General features: G+C 40.9%; 1 protein-coding gene across 4 annotated transcripts in view; it reads left to right on the forward strand.

Moving 5' to 3' along the window:
- C24H1orf21 (chromosome 24 C1orf21 homolog) overlaps positions 1-19,459 on the forward strand; it is a 328,797-nt gene that overhangs the window by 249,486 nt on the left and 59,852 nt on the right. For all 4 annotated transcript variants that reach the window (XM_049868578.1, XM_049868581.1, XM_049868580.1 and 1 more), the window contains exons 4-5: positions 2,046-2,122; positions 11,374-11,434. In XM_049868578.1, coding sequence (XP_049724535.1) covers positions 2,046-2,122; positions 11,374-11,434 — 138 coding nt within the window. The remainder of the gene's footprint in view (positions 1-2,045; positions 2,123-11,373; positions 11,435-19,459) is intronic.

Below are 19,459 nucleotides of genomic sequence, written 5' to 3' on the forward strand. Positions count from 1 at the left end.
TAAAGAAAAAAGAAGTTCTGACACGTACTCAAACATCAATGAACGTTGAAAACATCCTGAGTAAAATAAAGCAGACACAAAAGGACAGAAAATGTATGATCCCACTTGTATGAAATATCTAGAACAGGTATATTCTCATCTTCATAGAGACAGAGCAGTAGAAGTGTTTACCAGGGGCTGGGAGAAGGAGTAATGGGGACTTATTGCTTAATGGGTACTGAGTTTCTGTGCGGGGTGCTAAGAAGTTTTAGAAATAGTGGTGATAGTTGCAGAAGATGGTGAATATAATTAATGTCACTGAATTATACACCTAAAAACAGTTAAAATGGCAGATGTTATGTTATATATAGTTTACCACTATATATACACATAGAAAAGTTAATCATTTTTTGTTATCATTCGTTCATTTCACCAGTATTTCCTGAGCACTTCCCATAAAGTGCCAGGCCCCATACTAGACACTGTGGCCATCAACTCCTCCTGGAGTTCAAGTTCCAGTACATTAGAGTTTTCTGATCGCTCTCCCCTTCTTTGTAAAAACTAAAACAGCTCATCTTTTGTTCTCTGACTGTGTTTATACAGCTTAAATGTATGAAAAAGTATATAGTTCATACTTTTAAAATCTTTGTGAAAACATGCTTGAGTTTAGCATAGGAAGATAAGATAGACTGCATGGGAATTATGATTGTTTCTTTTCCAAGAAGAATACAAACAAAATTACCATAGTTTATAGAGTACCAATGTTAATACAGGAGTCCCTGGGTGGTACAAACGGCTAACGTGCTCGGCTGCTAACCACAAGATTGGAGGTTCGAGTCCTCCCATAGACACCTCAGAAGAAAGTCTTGGTGATCTATTTTCAAAAAATCAACCGTCGAAAACCCTATGGAGCACAGGTTCTGTGGGGTTGCCATGAGTCAGAATCAAGTAGATAGCAACTGGTTGAAAGTTACACAGATAAGCTTCTGTTTATGGTAAATAACAAATAGCCAGGTCCTGTAAGCCAATGAAGTTTTACCGACTTAAATGGCTTCTGCTAGCCTAGGAGAAATAGGAACTCGAAAGAGTTCATTTGGACACCATTGGTTTTATGTGTCACCCCACAGTTGCTCTGCATGTAGTGAGAACGTTGGGTCAACCCATAGATGTTTTTATTCCTCACCGTAGACTTGCTCTGTAATTGTTGACATGACCTCAGAATCCTTAGGTTATATACAGTTATCTATAGAATAGAATGGTCTTTCCTTTGAGTTTAGGGATGTTTTTTGCAAACTAATTATAAAGCACCTCAAATAATTTTTTAAGCTAACGTAAAAATACAGAGCAGCTATATTATAGTGTATTTACTGATCCACTGCTATTTTAAGATTCAAGAATATTTTTTTCCCATGTGACTAGCATACTGGGAATAAGAAATCAGGTTGGATTAACAACTAAAGAAGTGTTTCTTCAATACAGGATAGTATTGAATTTTAATACTTCAATTAAATTCAATTTCAGTATTTAAAAGAAAGTAATGGGTTGAAAGTACTAGCTATTTTTAGTCACATTCTTGTCCCTGCCACTGCTAGGGCCTTGTGCAAAGTTTATATCTCAGTAACCGCAGTTGTCTTTGGTAAATAAAAAGCATTGAAGTTGAAGTCAGTTAACCTAGGCAAAATACACACTGGCTGTGATTGTACTGCTGCTCCTCCTTTGCTCCTCACTGTGACACTAGACTCTTCTGTTCTTTGATTCTCTTGCTATTTTCAGTAACCCCACCTAAAAATTAAATATTAGGTGCACATTGTTTTCTAAACAGAGTGATAGTTGTTATGAAGTTAATTCTGCTTTTCACGACTTAATGTTCCCTGTTAAAATGTTTGACAGTGTCTACCTGTACCCTGTTACATCTTTACAAGGACATTTGTCCTTCTAAAGTAGCCAGCTGTGGAAAGTCCCAAACACATCTAACATCTCTGTGATGAAAACGCATGCTATTGCTTAATGGCTGATTCTGATCTAGTTTTGTTTTTTTTTTACATGTGTGTGCTTATGTGTTTCAGGAAAAAAGTGCCAGTTCAAACGTAAGACTTAAAACTAATAAAGAGATTCCGGGATTAGTTCATCAACCCAGAGCAAAGTAAGTTCTAGTTCCTATTTTCCTTATGTTATTTTTAAAGATAAAAATGCTTTCAGAATGACTTCCATTTTTGCCTACCATGTACCAAGATTTAGTATGAAGCTTCAGTAATTGAGACGGTGAGTGAGGTTTCATGTAACAGCGCAGAATGGAGAACCTCCCACCCCCAAACAGACCTCCATACATGACAAAGCTGACATTGCAGTTCAATTAGGAGAAAATAGAGGGGAATGTCTTTATGACTTTGGAGTAGGGAAAAATTTTAATAAGATACAAAAAATGCAGATCATAAGAAAAATGACTGCACTGAAATTAAGACTTTCTGTTTATTGAAGTATACCTTAAAGAGAGTAAGTGGCTCCAAATGGGGGAAGACATTTACCACATGTATAATTGGTGGCATATTACCTTCCAGAATATACAAAGTAATTGTACACATCAATAAATAAAAGACAGAGAACCCATAGAAAAATGGACTGAAGACATAGACAAGCATTTGACTGAAGAAAAATGCTGCACCTCATAAACCTACATTGAGTTGCCATTTGGTTGGCAAAAATTTAGAAGTCTGACAGTACAAAAGATTGACCAGTATGTGGAGTAACCGAAAATCTCAACCCCTGCTGGTACGGATATAAACTGGTAAAATTACTCTGGAAAACAATCTGCATTATTTAGTAAAATTGAACCTAGGGATACCCGGCAACTCTGCCCAAGTTTACGCTCTAGAAAAACTCTTGCACATGCGTATTAGGAGACGTATTTTTAAACGTTTACTGCAGCACTGTTTACGTAAGTCTTTAAGGCAAAACCAAACTCTGTCCTAAATATAAGGAATGAAACAAGACTGTGGCATATTCTTAGGATGGGAATATGACACATCAGTGAAAATGAATGACCTCCAGATACGCATATCAAATAGACGGATCTCAGAAATACAAGGCCGAAGCAGTGAAGTTGTAGTCCATATCTACATATTGTTCCATTCATATAAAGCTAAAAAACAAGCAAAACTAGGCATTATATTGTGTATGTGTGTATGATAAAGCAATAAAGAAAAGCAAGGAAATGAAAAGATATTAAATTCAAAAGAGTGGTTCTTTCTGGCAGGAGGAAAGACCATGGGATTAGGAGCGCTATTTCTTAATCTGGGGGATGAGTGTATGGGTATTCCTTTAATTATTATTGTTCAAAAATGTAGAAATAATTTATATGTTTTCTTTTTACAAGTTGTATGTTTCACAATTAAAAAGATAAAAAGAAGAATAAGTATGAATCAAATCATGTTCTGGAGAGGTATAGTTTTTTATATCGTTCTAGAGCTGAATCTACCATGGCAATGAAATGTCCTTTGTGTGACTTTGAGGCAGTCCTCTCTTTCTTCCAGAAACAAAATAAAACCAGTTGCTGTAGGGTCGATTCCAACTCATATCACAATCCTATAGGACAGAATAGAACTGCCCTATAGGGTTTCCAAGGAGTGGCTGGTGGATTCCAACCACTGACCTTTCTGTTAGCAGCCAAGCTCTTAACCACTGCGTCACCAGGGCTCCCCTTTCTTCCAAGAGGCTGTGTTATCCCAGAGGCTGGGACCTACTAGGGTGGTATTTCACCTAAATATGGATGAATTCCCGGCGAGTGCTGATAACACTGGTAAATCTAATACAGTCATGTCCACCCCAAAATAAATTTGATGATTACTTCCATATATGTAATATTAGCCCCATAAATCAAAATCAGGAGACCCTGGGTGGTCCAAAGGGTTAAGCACTAGACTACTTGCCGAAAGGTTGGCGGTTCAAACCCACCCAGAGCTCCTCAGAAGTAAGGCCTTGAGAACTGCTTCCTAAAGGTCACAGCCTTGAAAACCCTATAGAGTACAGTTCTACTCTTGACACACGTGAGGTCTCCAGGAGTCAGAATTGATTCAACGGCAACTAACAACAAATCAAAATCATAAGCAGAAAAAGATGTTATCTCTGGATTCTTCCCAGGAAACTGACACAGAAGTAACCTAGTTCGTAATCACTTTAACCTGGCTTAAGGTCTGTGGAATTGCTATAGCCGAAGCCGCCATGATGTGGGCTCAGTGATTTAATTTTTACTTTCAAAAAAAATCTAAACATTTAAAAATCCGCTTATCACTTATAATGTCAGTGTCACGTTACAACTGATTTTTTCACCCTTAGGTAACCTTCTTACTAGGCTTCACCACTAATCACCTTTGGGGATAGCAGATATCTGGTAGCTCAGCCAAGGCATCTTTACGTGGAAGCCACTTGATATGTGCTGTTTTTAACTGCTTCCCTTACCTCCGAGTTATACAGAGAGCCTATATTGAGAAGGATTTTGATCCTTTAGAGAGACTGCTTAACTTTGATATACTGAAACAGCACACTTCCCAAACTGGCACATGCTGAAGCTTTTAGAGAAGTTTATTAAAACAGCTCATGTGTTTACAGTCAAATCATAAAGAAAATCTACTGCTTTCCACAAAGCAGCGTGTGTGTGTGTGTTTTAAACAGTGAGTCAGAACGTTGGGTGCCCAAAATTCAACTAAGAAATCTTTCTGAGATATAGGATCAAGGAAACCATCATTTACTATGCAACTGTATGAAGGAAAAAAAAAAAAAAAAAAAAGCCCTGTTGCCGTCATGTCAATTCCAACTCACAGTGACGCTATAGGACAGAGTAGAACTGCCCTATAGAGTTTCCAAGGAGCAGCTGGTGGATTTGAACTGCCAATCTTTTGGTAGGCAGGCATAGCTCTTAACCAGTGCACTACCAGGGCTCCATATGAAATAATGAAATATTCCCCCCCATGAGTGGAAGGACAATCCGATATCATAAAGGCAGGCAATCCCATACCTTTGTTTTACGTAATGCATGGAGCATATCCTTACTGGCTTTGTGACCTCAGGCATGGGACTTCCTGTCTTGAGCTTCAGTTTTCACAGAGGAAAAAGGGAGTGAAAACCCCTGTCTCCTAAGACTGCAGATTAAATGAAACAATGTATGTCCAGTGCTTATTACAATGTCTGGCACTTAGTAAGAGTTCCTCATTAATGAGAAGTAACCCAAATGCCCTTTACCAAGAGACTGGGTGAATGAACTACACTAAATTCATACAATGGAATATTAGTCAACAATTAAAACAAATGTAGTGCCCCAATACACAACACTGGATGAACCTTAACAAGATAATAGTAAAAGAAAAAGCATTAAGTTCCAAAAGATTACATACAGCGTGTTGCATTCTTTATAAAGTTAAAAACAACTGAAATAAATAATATGCTTTTTAGGCACACTTTATAGAAAAAGTATACAAAAGGAAAGTGAGGAAGTGGTGATTGCCTTGGGTTAGGGGAATCACCAGTATGGGGGTGGAGGAAGATAAGTTGTTCTTCCGTGCCATCAAGTGGATTGGGACTCATAGTGACTCTATAGGACAGAGTAGAACTGCCCCATCGGATTTCCTTGGCTGTAATCTTTATGGGAGCAGATCGCCAGGTCTTTTCTCCCTCAGAACCAAACCAAACCCATTACCTGTCGAGTCAATTCCAACTCATATCGACCCTATAGGTCAGAGTAGAACTGCTCCATAGGGTTTCCAAGGAGTGGCTGCTAGATTTGAACTGCTGACCTTTTGGTTAGCAGCCGTAGTTCATAACTGCTGAGCCACCAGGGCTCCAAAAAACCAAACCTATTGCTGTGGAGTCAATTCTGACTCATAGCGACCCTATAGGACAGAGTAGAACTACCCCATAGGGATTCCAAGGAGCAGCTGGTGGATTCGAACTGCCAACCTTTTGGTTAGTAGCTGAATGCTCAGAGCCTCTGGGTGGGTCCAAACCACCAGCTTTTCTGTTAGCAACCTGGTACTTAACCATTGCGCCACCAGGGCTTCTTGGAGGATAAGTTGGCTATAGGTCAATGTCAAGGTCCTAGCCTTTGTTTTTGATTTTGCTTTCATGGGTGCTTATTATACTATTTAAAAAAACTAATTAGCTAATTACATAAAGAATATTGAGCCACACATAAACTGTTGAGAGAAGTGTGTCATGAAATGGGGATTAGGATTAATGCAGTTCCCTGAGGTCCAAATGAAAAGTAAGGATGGTGATCATGAAGAAATAACTGTGTGGGGGCCAAGCTCTACCAGGAACCCGCTGGGTAATTGAATTTTATCTCTGCAGGTAAAGTGTTAGGGAATTAGGACCTTGCTTTCTCATACTTGGGTGGTGTGGGTTTTTATTTGAAAACTTTACTAAATATTAAAGCCACTTATCTTCTAGTTCTAAAGCTCATTTTGCCCACCACTTGTTAATTTGACTACACTGCATTAAGATTCTACAGTATTCTCGTCCCTGGTCTTATGAAGCTGAAAAGTCACAGCAGGAGGAGCCCTTGACCGAGCAGCGTTAACTCACAAGAGCTTTGCCAGTGCTAACTGGTGGCTACTAACAGTGCTCCAGCAGTGTCTTGTCTTGGTTTCTCCAAGGCTGTTTCAACTATTAGAGAGAAACAGGAATTACCAAGGTGGTTAAGCTTTATTTCTTAAATCAAGCACCAACATACAGGCTTTTAGAGAAATTTTTACATCTAATGAATATTTAAAAAAAAAAGAAAAACATTGCTGTCAAGACAATTCTGACTCATAGCCATAGCTCTCAACCACTGTGTATCAAGTATTCATACTCTATAAACTACGTAAATCGTATGCAATTCAGTTATCCCTTGGTGGCACACTGGTTAAGAGCTTGACTGCTAACCAAAAGGCCGGCAGTTCCAATCCACGAGGCACTCCTTGGAAACCCTATAGGGCAGTTCTGCTCCACCCTATAGGGGTCGCTATGAGTCAGAATCGACTCAATGGCAACAGGTTTTTTTTTTTTTTTTAATATCTTGAAGAAAGAAAAGTCAGCATGCCTTCCGTTCTTCTCCCTCCCTTACTCAAAGTCATCAAGTTGTGCATCAGGAAGGATTTAAGAATCAGGTCGTTTTTCAGGGACTGTTTCTCACACTGCAGTTGGTACTCTTGAAGGTAAAAGCTAATATACAAGCCATTGTGTGGACAGGGTTTCCATATGGGAAGCGTGCATAGTGTTTACGTAGGTGGTGGTAGGTCTGCCCTCGCTGAAGAGTTTATGGTGCTTGTCTCTAGGATTAATCCCTGGGGAACAGCAGAGTAAGGCTTACGCTTTCAGATTACACTGCACCTAAGACAGCCCACAGGAACCGAGGCCCTCGAGTGGGCGTTGGCTCTGTCTGGCAGTGTCTGCTGCGCTTCAGTGACAGCAGAGTTTATCTCCAAGAGCTTATTTAGTGCATTGTGCTTTGATAATAAATTGCTCTTCCATGCAGTCTTTTCCGACTAACACAATCCACATACAATATTTCAAAGTGGCAAGATAGTGAATCCAGCTAGTCAGTGGCTCTTCTTCGTAGGTTATGAAATGAAACAGAGGCAGGCAGGGACGGTGGAACTCCCCTAAGTGAAGGAAAAGCAGGCACCATCTCTGTATTAGTGGGGTGTCATGGGGGAGATGCACCATGACAGGACCAGCAGCCTTCCGTGGGTTAGAGTCCTTTCTCACATGTGAAGATGGAAGTTTCCTGAAGTCAGGTAGTACTTAGTTCAGGATGGAGGTGACGTTGAAAATACACTGCCTTGTTTAATTAATTGTGAGCTGATGGCTTTTGTTCGGTTATTTTAACCAAGGGTATATCTATATATATTTGTGTGAGTATATATATATGTATTTTTTTTCTGGTTACTATGTATGTAGTTAAACTCTGCAAAGCTGAAACCATTGACGTTTTTGTGTTTGTTTTACCATATATGCATCCTGAGGTCCTCAGCCATCACCTCCGGTCTCTAGCTCCTGATATAGTCCCCTGAGCCTGTGTTAAGTGCATTGTCGATCACAGAGACTGTAGACACACTTTCAGAGTTGCTTTTACTTCAGATCTCGCCACCCCCCCGTCCCTCTAATGTGCCTGTATATGAGTACTAACCAAACGCTTATGTTTTCACATTGGGATACAAACACAAAGAAGGTAATGGCAGCTAGTAACAACCACAGAGCATTATTAGCCTGGAGGCCCCTTGATTTGTCCATGCTAACAAATTGCACTGTCTCCGTGACAGGTCATGAGCACAACAAATGTCCATAGAGAGTACTCTGTCACTTAATTACAAATACGTATTGCCCCCTGTTATATTCAAGGCAATATGTGCTAAAAAGTCTAACAAAGTGTCCACAGCGAGCACCAACTCATAAAAATGTATTTTTGTGGAGTCTCTTGGGATTTCCTAAGAAAACTATATATACATACCTTTATGCCTTTCTATCTGGAACCCAGGACTGTCCAGCAACCTCATCTTTGGAGAGCTTGGCCAAGACCAGGAAGGGCACCCAAAAGATACCTGAGTAGCCAAAATGGTTGACAGAACACTCATGTCGAAAGCCCCCAGGCTGTCCCTTGGAGCCTGTTTATACTAACTCTAGTATAAACTTGGCTCTAACAAACTTGGCTGTGTTGTTTCCAACTAGAAAGAAAGCTGAAAGGGACTGAAAGTTTCACTGACAGGAAAAGCTCAAAAGCAGGCAAAGAACAAAAGCACTGGAGTTCAAGGCCATTTCGCTGAAAGAGAGCCAGCCCTACCCATCTTGGTAGACTCTCGTGGTACCAGAGTTTTACAAGAACCCACTGCCGTCAAGTATTACAATTTCAGTTGATAATAATGGCCCCTAGTCCTTAAGCGAAAGCTGACTAATGTTTGTGACATATCCTCTATTAAAGAGCATGCAGTTTAGAAAGATTTGCGTGCAAACTGGTGCTCCAAGAAGAACATCCTGAAGAATCTGGGAAAGCTCAGCTATTTAAAATGGCTTTTCCGCCCAGGGTTCTACAGAGATGAGACTGTGTAATATATTCTCATCACCCCAAAGGGTAGGAGAGGGCCTGTTTCTCAAACGGAACCTTCACCTTGTTCACGTGATCCTATAAAGGAAGGCAACTTTACATGATATTTGTGAACGTTCTTTGTAAACAGTAAAGGTTGATTATTCATATCAAACACTTCCATTGTTTTCCCTTTATAATCCAAGTCCATGTCATCATGCTCACAGATTTTAAGTCTTGGTTTTACACACAGGAGAAGACCTCCTTTGAGACCAGCTGTCTGTAACAGGAGACTGGAAGGGTTTAGGGTCTCTATGCCACTCTCAGTGGCCCCTAAAGGGTGATGCGTGATGCTAAAGGCTGTCTTAGGTAGGCTTCTCACCACACTTAGGCTGTTCCAGAGCCCACCCTCCACTTCCCACCCCCAGCCACTACACCCGGTGGGTACTAATAGGAACTGAAAGAAACCCGTGTAATACATCGCTTACTTCAGCATCCTTAACCTCCTTGGAACACCCATGTCTGTTTGCTAGGTACAAACCACCATCGTTAAGACCTGATTACCACAGAGGCCCTTTCCTCTGCATGCCCTTCCCATCTGCGGTTCTTCTAACTGTCCTTACCTTCTTAGGTTTTGTCCGTTGTCAGCCATCAGTAGTGTCACTAGGGTTGATGTCACCCAGAGCAGTAACTCGTGGTGTCACCATCCCATGCTAATTATCACAATATTGTAGCTAAAACACCAAAAAATTTGACAAAATCAGTGACTATAAAAAATACCGGCAGCAATGGAAACTACAGCGTGTGCAGACAAAACCATGTGATTCGAAGCGTCATTGTAATCAGGTAATAATGACAGCTCTGACCAGGTTCAAAAAGTGAATTAGCATAGAGTTTAGCCTTGTAGGTATATTAATACATGTAAGCTGGGCTTGGAGCCCTGGTGGCATAATGGTTAAGAGCTTGGCTGCTAACCAAAAGATGGGCAGTTCAAACCCACCAGCCACTCCTTGGAAACCCTATGGGGCAGTTCCACCCTGCTCTATAGCGTTGCTATGATTCAGAACCGACTTGACGGCACCTAACAACAACAGCAAAGCTGGGCTTACAAAAAAATTTTTTGGCGTTACAACTAACTACAGGGATATTTTTATAAAACGTAATAAATTTGTGCTGAAACACTGCACAAAAACTTTACAGTCATTTTGGTGTCACCCCCCTGACAGCGTCACCTGATGTGGTCTGATGTGGTCTGTACCCTTCTCACCCTCCTAGTGATGGCACTGGGACCAGCCACTAAGAATGCTATCAAGTAGCATTTTGCTGTTAGGTGCCATCGAGTCAATTTCAACTCATAGCAACCCCGTGTGACAGAGTAGAACTGCCTCATAGGGCTTTCTTGGCTGTAGTCTTCACAGGAGCAGATCACCAGGTCTTTCTCCCGTGGACCGCTGGGTGGTTTTAAATCACCAACCTTTCCATTAGCAGCCACGTGCTTAACTATTGCACCACCAGGGCTCCTGACAAGTGGCATTAAAAGAAACCATTGCTGTTGAGTCGATTCTGACTTACAGCAACCCCACAGAACAGAGTAGAACTGCCCCATAGGATTTCCAAGGAGTGGCTGGTGGATTTGAACTGCCAACCTTTTGGTTAGCAGCCATAGATCACCATAGCTCTTAACCACTGTGCCACCAGGGCTCCAGCAAGTAGTATAGGACAAGCAAAAAGACAACAAGTGCTACTCAAACAGGCTTCCTGATTCACTCCCACATTCCAGTGGCACTTCGATTCCAAAGAGGTGCGGTTATTCTTGCTAGTGCAGAAGTCATTCAGGGGCAACATCAAGTCATCAGAATGTTCTCAGCTCATTTGCCACCAGCCTCCACCTCTACAGTCAGCTGAATATCATGCTGATGCTGACAGCCTTTGTAAAACATACATTTCAATATAATAACCAGGATATATTTTCTTTTTATGGTTTCACACAAGGTTGAAATATGCCATGTGCTGCTTGCCCGTGCCTTTTTTTTAATCACAAATGTGTGTCTGAAGAAAAAAAATGGGCACACACCTCCCAGTAACGTTACTATAAATAACATCTGTACCTTGAAAGGAAATTGTGTTCCTTAAATCATAGGCACTGATAGACTATTATGAAACACATTTGTAGGAGTACTGTAATGACATTTATCCCTAATATAACTTCAGAGTGTTTCAGTGGAAAAGCCTGCAATAAATAAACGTCTGTCCCTGAGTTTAGAGGCTCAGCGTTTTTTATTTGAGGGAGCTAGGTTTAAGAAAGCAATGAAGTAGGCACTTAACTGCTCTTTGTTTTTCAGCATGCATATCTCTGAAAGCCAACAAGAATTCTTCAGAATGCTGGATGAAAAAATTGAAAAGGTAAGAAGTAAAACAAATTCAAATTAAGTATGTGTTTCAAGGGAATTGTACTATTGCCTGGTGAGTTAGGGTAACAGTGTTCTTGTTTCTTTGTTACAAAGCTATTTTTGTAAGGGGATGGGTTAGAGTTAAAACAAAAGTGGCCATCCCCCCACCCCCCACTGGCCCCTACCTTTCCCCAAACACATACACACAAAAACAAGTGTGGCTGTGAAAATGTTTAATGTATGATAGAGTCTCCCAGGATCCTGGGCTGCCCCACCCATTTAAAGCCAGATTAAAAAAGCAGAACAAAACAAAACCCGTTGCCATGGAGTCGATTCCAACTCATGGCGACCCCACGTATTACAGAGTAGAACTGGTTTTTTTGAAGATCACTGCCTGTAATCTCTAACACAGAGTCGCCATGAGTTGTAGTCGACTGACAGCAACTAACAACAACAATCTTTACAGAAGATTGCAAGGCCTTTCTTCCACGGCACTGCTGGGGGGTTCGAACAGCCAACCTTTAGGTTGGTATATTGGTTAAGTATTCTAGCACAAACTGTTTGCACCACCCAGAGATCTAAGCAGCCTTTGCCTAGAGACAGGGCGTTCCTATCACTGTGTTTGGTGCCATGCTCTGACCTCTGTGACTGCCAGGGGGCCCTTAGTACTGGCCAGAACCTGTCAAGTGCCTACTATGCACATGCCAGACACTGCTCTGAATTCTTTACAAACATCGCATGCATATTTCAGTTAATACCTGCCTCAAGGTCGTGACTATAAGACAGGTATTATCTGCATTTTACAGACAAGGAAACTGAGGCTGAGAATGCTTGAGTACGTTACCCAGGTTTGCAGGGTTATAGATAGCATCAAGTTGGAATTCCAGCCCAGGTCTGTGTGACTCCAAAGCAGAGCCTCCAAGTTGCTTCTCTAGTAGTGTGTGAATTGGCAATGACTGTCTAATACAAAATTGTTCTGTGTGGAAACCAAGCCCATATATTTGATATCCATATTGTTGTTGTTAGGTGCCATCGAGTCGGTTCTGACTAATAGCGACCCTATGTACAACAGAAGGAAACACTGCCCAGTCCTGTGTCATCCTCATAATCGTTGCTATGTTTGACCCCATCGTTGTAGCCACCGTGTCAGTCCATCTTGTTGAGGTTCTTCCTCTTTTTCGCTGACCATATACTTTGCCAAGCATGATGTCCTTCTCCAGGGACTGGTCCCTCCTGATGACATGTCCAAAGTACCTCAGACAAAGTTTTGCCATCCTCACTTTTAAGGATCATTCTGGCTGTATTTATTCCAAGATAGATTTGTTTGTTCTTCTGGCAGTCCATTGTGTATTCGATATTCTTCGCCAACAGCATGCGTATGAGGTGATTGAAAATATCATGGCTTGGGTCAAGTGCACCTTAGTTCTCAAAGTGACATCTCAGTAGTGTCATACAATAATCAGCTGAAGCATAAAATATGATAATTAAGGGCTTACATACTTGTAGAATTTAAACTCGTCGCTATAGAGGGGTGAATTTTAAAGTATTAGGTATAAACCTTGTTTTATAATTTATGAACTTTATCCTAAGGAAGAGCGAAATCCTAAACTCAGAACCTATCACAACTAGGATTGAGACATCACTGATCAATTTTACCTTTAAAATCATTTGTGTTTTAAATTTTGTTTTTTTAAATACATTTTCTTTTTTTTAACCTTTTTTTGGTTCTTTCATCTGAGCAATTCTCGTTGCTAAGTTATGATGATATGTATCACTCAATGAAATATGATGAAGAAGGTTTTCAATTCACTACTATTTCAGCAGTACAGCCTCACTCTGAGGCAACCCGCAAGAGGATAACTGTATAATCTCTAATGCACCATTAAAGGACCAGCAAATACCATCAATGTGAAAAACAGACATGGGCAGTGAATTAAAATGAGAGTTTAACCTACAGTGTTCCCTGGCTGTGCGTAGATAATTATTTAAGAGTATAATGATTTATTGATTTTTAGTGAAATTTGGCTTTGTTCTTAGTAGATTGTGCCTAACTTTTCAGTTTGAACATTTCACCTAGAAACAATTACCAGATTTTTTATGTTGTGTTTAAAAGCTGCTCAACTTGCCAATAACATTTTTAGTAAAGAGAAGCATTAAAAAGAAACGTTTTTTGTTCCCGCTTTAATGGTGAAGATCTTTTCTTTTGAGATTTTCCCCCACTAGCTTTTTGGCAGTAAACAATCTGTTTAGTATCTGGGGTAGTCTGTAAAATTTGAAACCTGGATTTTAAGTTATCTCTATAAGCAGTATTTATATACCCTGACATTTAAGATGACTTAATTCCTTTCCAGTTATAAAGATGGCGTGGTGGCATCAGAGGTCCTCTAACTTAATGAGGGAGAGAGAGAGAACCAAGATCAACATCAGCCCAAAGCTGATGCATGTAAAGTGGAGATCAGACATACCTCCTCTCTCCAACCTTTTTACCAGTTGTGACACCAGCTGGACCTCCTACAGCACTCTCTCTTTCTCTCCTGGGTTCGATAATTCACTGCAGTGGCCACACAGAACTCACAGACAATACTCACAATTATGGGGTTTATTAGGGAAGTAACAGGTTACAGTTCAGGATCAAGAACACTCAGGATACAGTTCTTCGAGCAGGAGAGCTGGTCTGTTTTCAGCTGTACCTGCAGGCAGGCTTCTCTCTGGCTCTCGGCCTCTCGGCCTGGCCTCTGCCCTGCTTGCGCGAGTATTACAAAGCTCTTTAACTCTGCCAATAAGTACCTGGAGGCACCCCACCCTGACAGTAAGCCGCTGCCCTCTTTCTTGTCCCATGGGTGGCAAGCCTAGCTTCACCAACGAGTGCCTAGAGACAACCCACTCTGCCAGGAAGCCTCCTGCCTGAAGGCACTCAGCTCTGTCGCTCCATGAGTCAGCACACCCACCATAGCGCCTTCCCTCTGTGAGGTACTTCTTCCATCTAGTGCTGTCTCTGGTGTTACAACTCTCTCTCTTTCTGTCTCCTAGGTCTAGGAGGTTCTCAGCGCAGGGACCCCAGGTCCAAGGGATGCTTTCTGCCCCTCGCTCTCCTTTTTGGTGGTAGCAAGGTTCCCCCATTCTGCCTTAGGCATGGCTTATTTTAAGCCTAGTGGGATGGCAAAACTGACCAATTCCTTCATTAGGTTCCATATACCTTATTTACATGGATCCACCCCCACTAAGGTGCCATGTACCTTATGCATTATTAGCAAACTGTCCAGTCCCCGTGGTGGGCCACAAGCACCTTATTTGCATAGCCTTACCCAATCATTTGGTGGGAGATACAAGACCATGGTGAGAAAGGCCGTATAACTGTCTATCACACTGCACCATTGTATTTCCATAACTGAAATTCTGTTGTTGTTAGTTACCGTCAGATCAATCCCAACTCATGGCAACCCTATGTGTGCAGAGTAGAACTGTCTTTCAAGGTACCTCTGGGTGGGTTCGAATCACCAACCATCCGGCTAGTGGTCAAGCACTTAACTCCTTTTAATCAAAACTGAAGTTGATTGCTTCCATATGAAATTCTTTTCCTCTTTTTCTGTTTGCATCCAGGGTGTAGAGTATGATGTGTTTACCACAGCAAAAGCAAAGTTTATGGTTTGGTCATTTATTCAGTGGAAACTTTCCGTGGACAAAGGAGCGTTCGTAGATTCAATATAAACAGTGTTCCCACTATTGACTACATTATATTCAAAGAAGAGCTGTTACATAATATAATCTATGACATGTGCTGTTGCAAATTTCTACAGGGAGTTTTCTGTCATCCCTGAACCATGCTTTCCTGTTTCTCCTCTGCTACTAAAGTTCATGCTTCCAGATATTTTGAATACGCTATACTATCCATTTAAACATTTAAAAAAAAAAATTAAAATGCTTCTTCTTAATACATGTATTTGACTTACTGTAATGTTTGCTGTAGTTTATATAACTAAAATTGAAAGTTGGATTCTTACAAATTATTTTCCTTGGCTTTTACCATTGGTAAATATTTTAGAGTCCTTGGTTGGTACAGTTAACACATTCTGCTAACTGACAGGTTGGAGGTTCAGTTCCACCCACAGGCACCTTGGAAGAAAGGCCTGGGGACCTATTTCTACAAAATCAGTCATTGAAAACCCTGTGGAGCACAGTTCTATTCTGACACACATGAGTCACCACGAGTTGGAGTCAACTTGACAGCAACTGGTAAATATTTCTTTGGTCCAGCTAGTCTGAGGACAACCATAAATGCACTCGAATCTATTCTTAGGTCTTATAAGGTTTTTTTTTTTTTTTTTTTTTTAATGACTTAATTTTTAAACTCACCTAAAGCTTCATGCTGAGAGATTGGGCCTTGAGTTTTAAGGTTTCCTCTCTCCCGGAAATGTCCAGGAATTCCATTTTTCTTCCATAAATTGATAAGAAGCAAAATGGACTGAACCTGTGGAGATTTAAATCTTCCTGCCTTTGACTCATACCCTTTGTACTGAATGGCTGTAGGGCAGTTTCAGTTGGTCATTCAACTCTCCCCTCTGGATACTAAAAGAAATTCCTGCTGTTTCGTTCTCAAAATAGACCTAAAAGTAACGTTATTATAAAGAAACTAGCACTGTTAGATGGTTTAACATTTATAGTAAAAATCTGGATTCCTCTAACTCAGAGATTATTACAGAGCAGACCTGCAATTCCACCTTGTACGAGCCATGCAGGTGGTTTGCTAAGAAGTTCACGGTGACAAAGAAAAGCAAGTAATAAGAATGCAATTAAAACAAATTTATTCAGCATCTAGTGAGAACCAGGCATTATGTTAGTTGGTCAGGATTCAGAAATAAATAGAAAAGCCATCCCTTGCCTTGACAAGCTCAATTTTAAAAGTGAATTTCTCAAAAATGTAATTATTTTACCGATTGAGAGATAGTTCATCCATCATGACTCCCCCAAACGTTTGTCACTATGAGTCAGGTTCATCTGTATTGAACACAGGTTTTGCCTCCTAAGTTGGGTCAAGTCTGTAAACTTTAATTCCATTAACCAGGCGGTTGGGACAGTTCTTTGGACACTTGGTACCATCTCACTGTGTTGGTTCATAGAAGACCAGGACACTGTTGCGTCTGGGGATGGCCAAGGAAGGAGTGCCGCCAGGAGAGCAGCCAGAGTTTAAAAAAGCTTTGTGACCTCACTGGTTCACTTCTTCTTTTCCCTTTGGTAAGAGCGCCGTGAGCAAGGGATACGCCTCCTTTATTTTTACCTCCTTTTTTTGTTTCGTTTTGCTTTGTTTTTTTACTTTGATGTTGTTGTTAGGTGCCCTCGAGTCGGTTCCAACTCATAGCAACCCTATGTACAACAGAACGAAACACTACCCGGTCCTGCGCCAGCCTCACAACCATTATGCTTGAGCCCATCGTTGCAGCCACTGTATCAGTCCACCTCGTTGAGGGTCTTCCTCTTTTCCACTGACCCTGTACTCTGCTAAGCATGATGTACTTCTCCAGGGACTGATCCCTCCTGACAACATGTCCAAAGTATGTAAGACGCAGTCTCACCATCCTTGCTTCTAAGGAGCATTCTAGTTGTACTTCTTCTAAGACAGATTTGTTCGTTCTTTTGGCAGTCCGTGGTATATTCAATATTCTTTGCCAACACCACAATTCAAAGGCGTCAGCTCTTCTTCGGTCTTCCTTATTCATTGCCCAGCTTTCACACGCATATGATGCAATTGAAAATACCATGGCTTGGGTCAGGTGCACCTTAGTCTTCAGGGTGACATCTTTGCTCTTCAACACTTTGAAGAGGTTCTTTGCAGCAGATTTACCCCATGCAATGCGTCTTTTGATTTCTTGACTGCTGCTTCCATGGCTGTTGATTGTGGATCCAAGTAAGATGAAATCCTTGACAACTTCAGTCTTTTCTCCGTTTATCATGATGTTGCTCATTGGACCAGTTGTGAGGATTTTTGTTTTCTTTATGTTGAGGTGTAATCCATACTGAAGCCTATGGTCTTTGATCTTCATTAATAAGTGCTTTAAGTCCTCTTCACTTTCAGCAAGCAAGGTTGTGTCATCTGCATAACGCAGGTTGTTAATGAGTCTTCCTCCAATCCTGATTCCCCGCTCTTCTTCATATAGTCCAGCTTCTCATATTATTTGTTCAGCATACAGATTAAATAGGTAGGGTGAAAGGATACAACCCTGCCGCACACCTTTCCTGACTTTAAACCAATCAGTATCCCCTTGTTCTGTCCGAACAACTGCCTCTTGATCTGTGTAAAGGTTCCTCATGAGCACAATTAAGTGTTCTGGAATTTCCATTCTTCGCAGTGTTATCCATAGTTTGTTATGATCCACACAGTCGAATGCCTTTGCATAGTCAATGAAACACAGGTAAACATCCTTCTGGTATTCTCTGCTTTCGGCCAGGATCCATCTAACATCAGCAATGATATCCCTGGTTCCAAGTCCTCTTCTGAAACTGGCCTGCATTTCTGGCAGTTCCCTGTCAATATACTGCTGCAGCCATTTTTGAATGATCTTCAGCAGAATTTTGCTTGTGTGTGCTATTAATGATATTGTTCTATAATTTCCACATTCGGTTGGATCACCTTTCTTGGGAATAGGCATAAATATGGATCTCTTCCAATCAGTTGGCCAGGAAGCTGTCTTCCATATTTCTTGGCATAGACGAGTGAGCACCTCCAGCGCTGCATCTGTTTGTTGAAACATCTCAATTGATATTCCATCAATTCCTAGAGCCTTGTGTTTCACCAATGCCTTCAGAGCAGCTTGGACTTTTTCCTTCAGTACCATCGGTTCCTGATCATATGCCACCTCTTGAAATGGTTGAATATCAACTAATTCTTTTTGATATAATGACTCTGTGTATTCCTTCCATCTTCTTTTGATGCTTCCTGGGTCGTTTAATATTTTCCCCATGGAATCCTTCACTATTGCAACTCGAGGCTTGAATTTTTTCTTCAGTTCTTTTAGCTTGAGAAACACCGAGCGTGTTCTTCCCTTTTGGTTTTCCATCTCCAGCTCTTTGCACATGTCATTACAATACTTTATTTTGTCTTCTCGAGAGGCCCTGGGAAATCTTCTGTTTAGTTCTTTTACTTCATCAATTCTTCCTTTTGCTTTAGCTGCTCGACGCTCAAGAGCAAGTTTCAGAGTCTCCTCTGACATCCACCTTGGTCTTTTCTTTCTTTCCTGTCTTTTCAGTGACCTCTTGCTTTCTTCGTGGAAGATGTCCTTGATGTCATTCCACAACTCGTCTGGTCTTTGGTCACTAGTGTTCAATGCGTCAAATCTGTTCTTGAGATGGTCTCTAAATTCAGGTGGGATATATTCAAGGTCATATTTTGGCTCTCGTGGACTTGCTTTGATTTTCTTCAGTTTCAGCTTGAATTTACATATGAGCAATTGATGGTCTGTTCCACAGTCGGCCTCTGGCCTTGTTCTGATTGATGATATTGAGCTTTTCCATCGTCTCTTTCCACAGATGTAGTCAATTTGATTTCTGTGTTCCATCTGGCGAGGTCCACGTATATAGTCGCCGTTTATGTTGGTGAAAGAAGGTATTCACAATGAAGAAGTTGTTGGTCTTGCAAAATTCTATCATTCGATCTCTGGTACTGTTTCTGTCACCAAGGCCATATTTTCCAACTACTAGTCCTTCTTTGTTTCCAACTTTTGCATTCCAATCTCCAGTAATTATCAATGCATCTTGATTGCATGTTCCATCAATTTCAGACTGCAGCAGCTGATAAAAATCTTCTATTTCTTCATCTTTGGTCCTAGTGGTTGGTGTGTAAATTTGAATAATAGTCGTATTAACTGGTCTTCCTTGTAGGCATATGGATATTATCCTATCACTGACAGCATTGTACTTCAGGATAGATCTTGAAACGTTCTTTTCGACGATGAATGCAACACCATTCCTCTTCGAGTTGTCATTCCCAGCATAGTAGACTATATGATTGTCCATTTCAAAATGACCCATACCAGTTCATCTCACC

Source organism: Elephas maximus, chromosome 24, assembly GCF_024166365.1.
Source record: "Elephas maximus indicus isolate mEleMax1 chromosome 24, mEleMax1 primary haplotype, whole genome shotgun sequence".
Classification (NCBI taxonomy): domain Eukaryota; kingdom Metazoa; phylum Chordata; class Mammalia; order Proboscidea; family Elephantidae; genus Elephas; species Elephas maximus.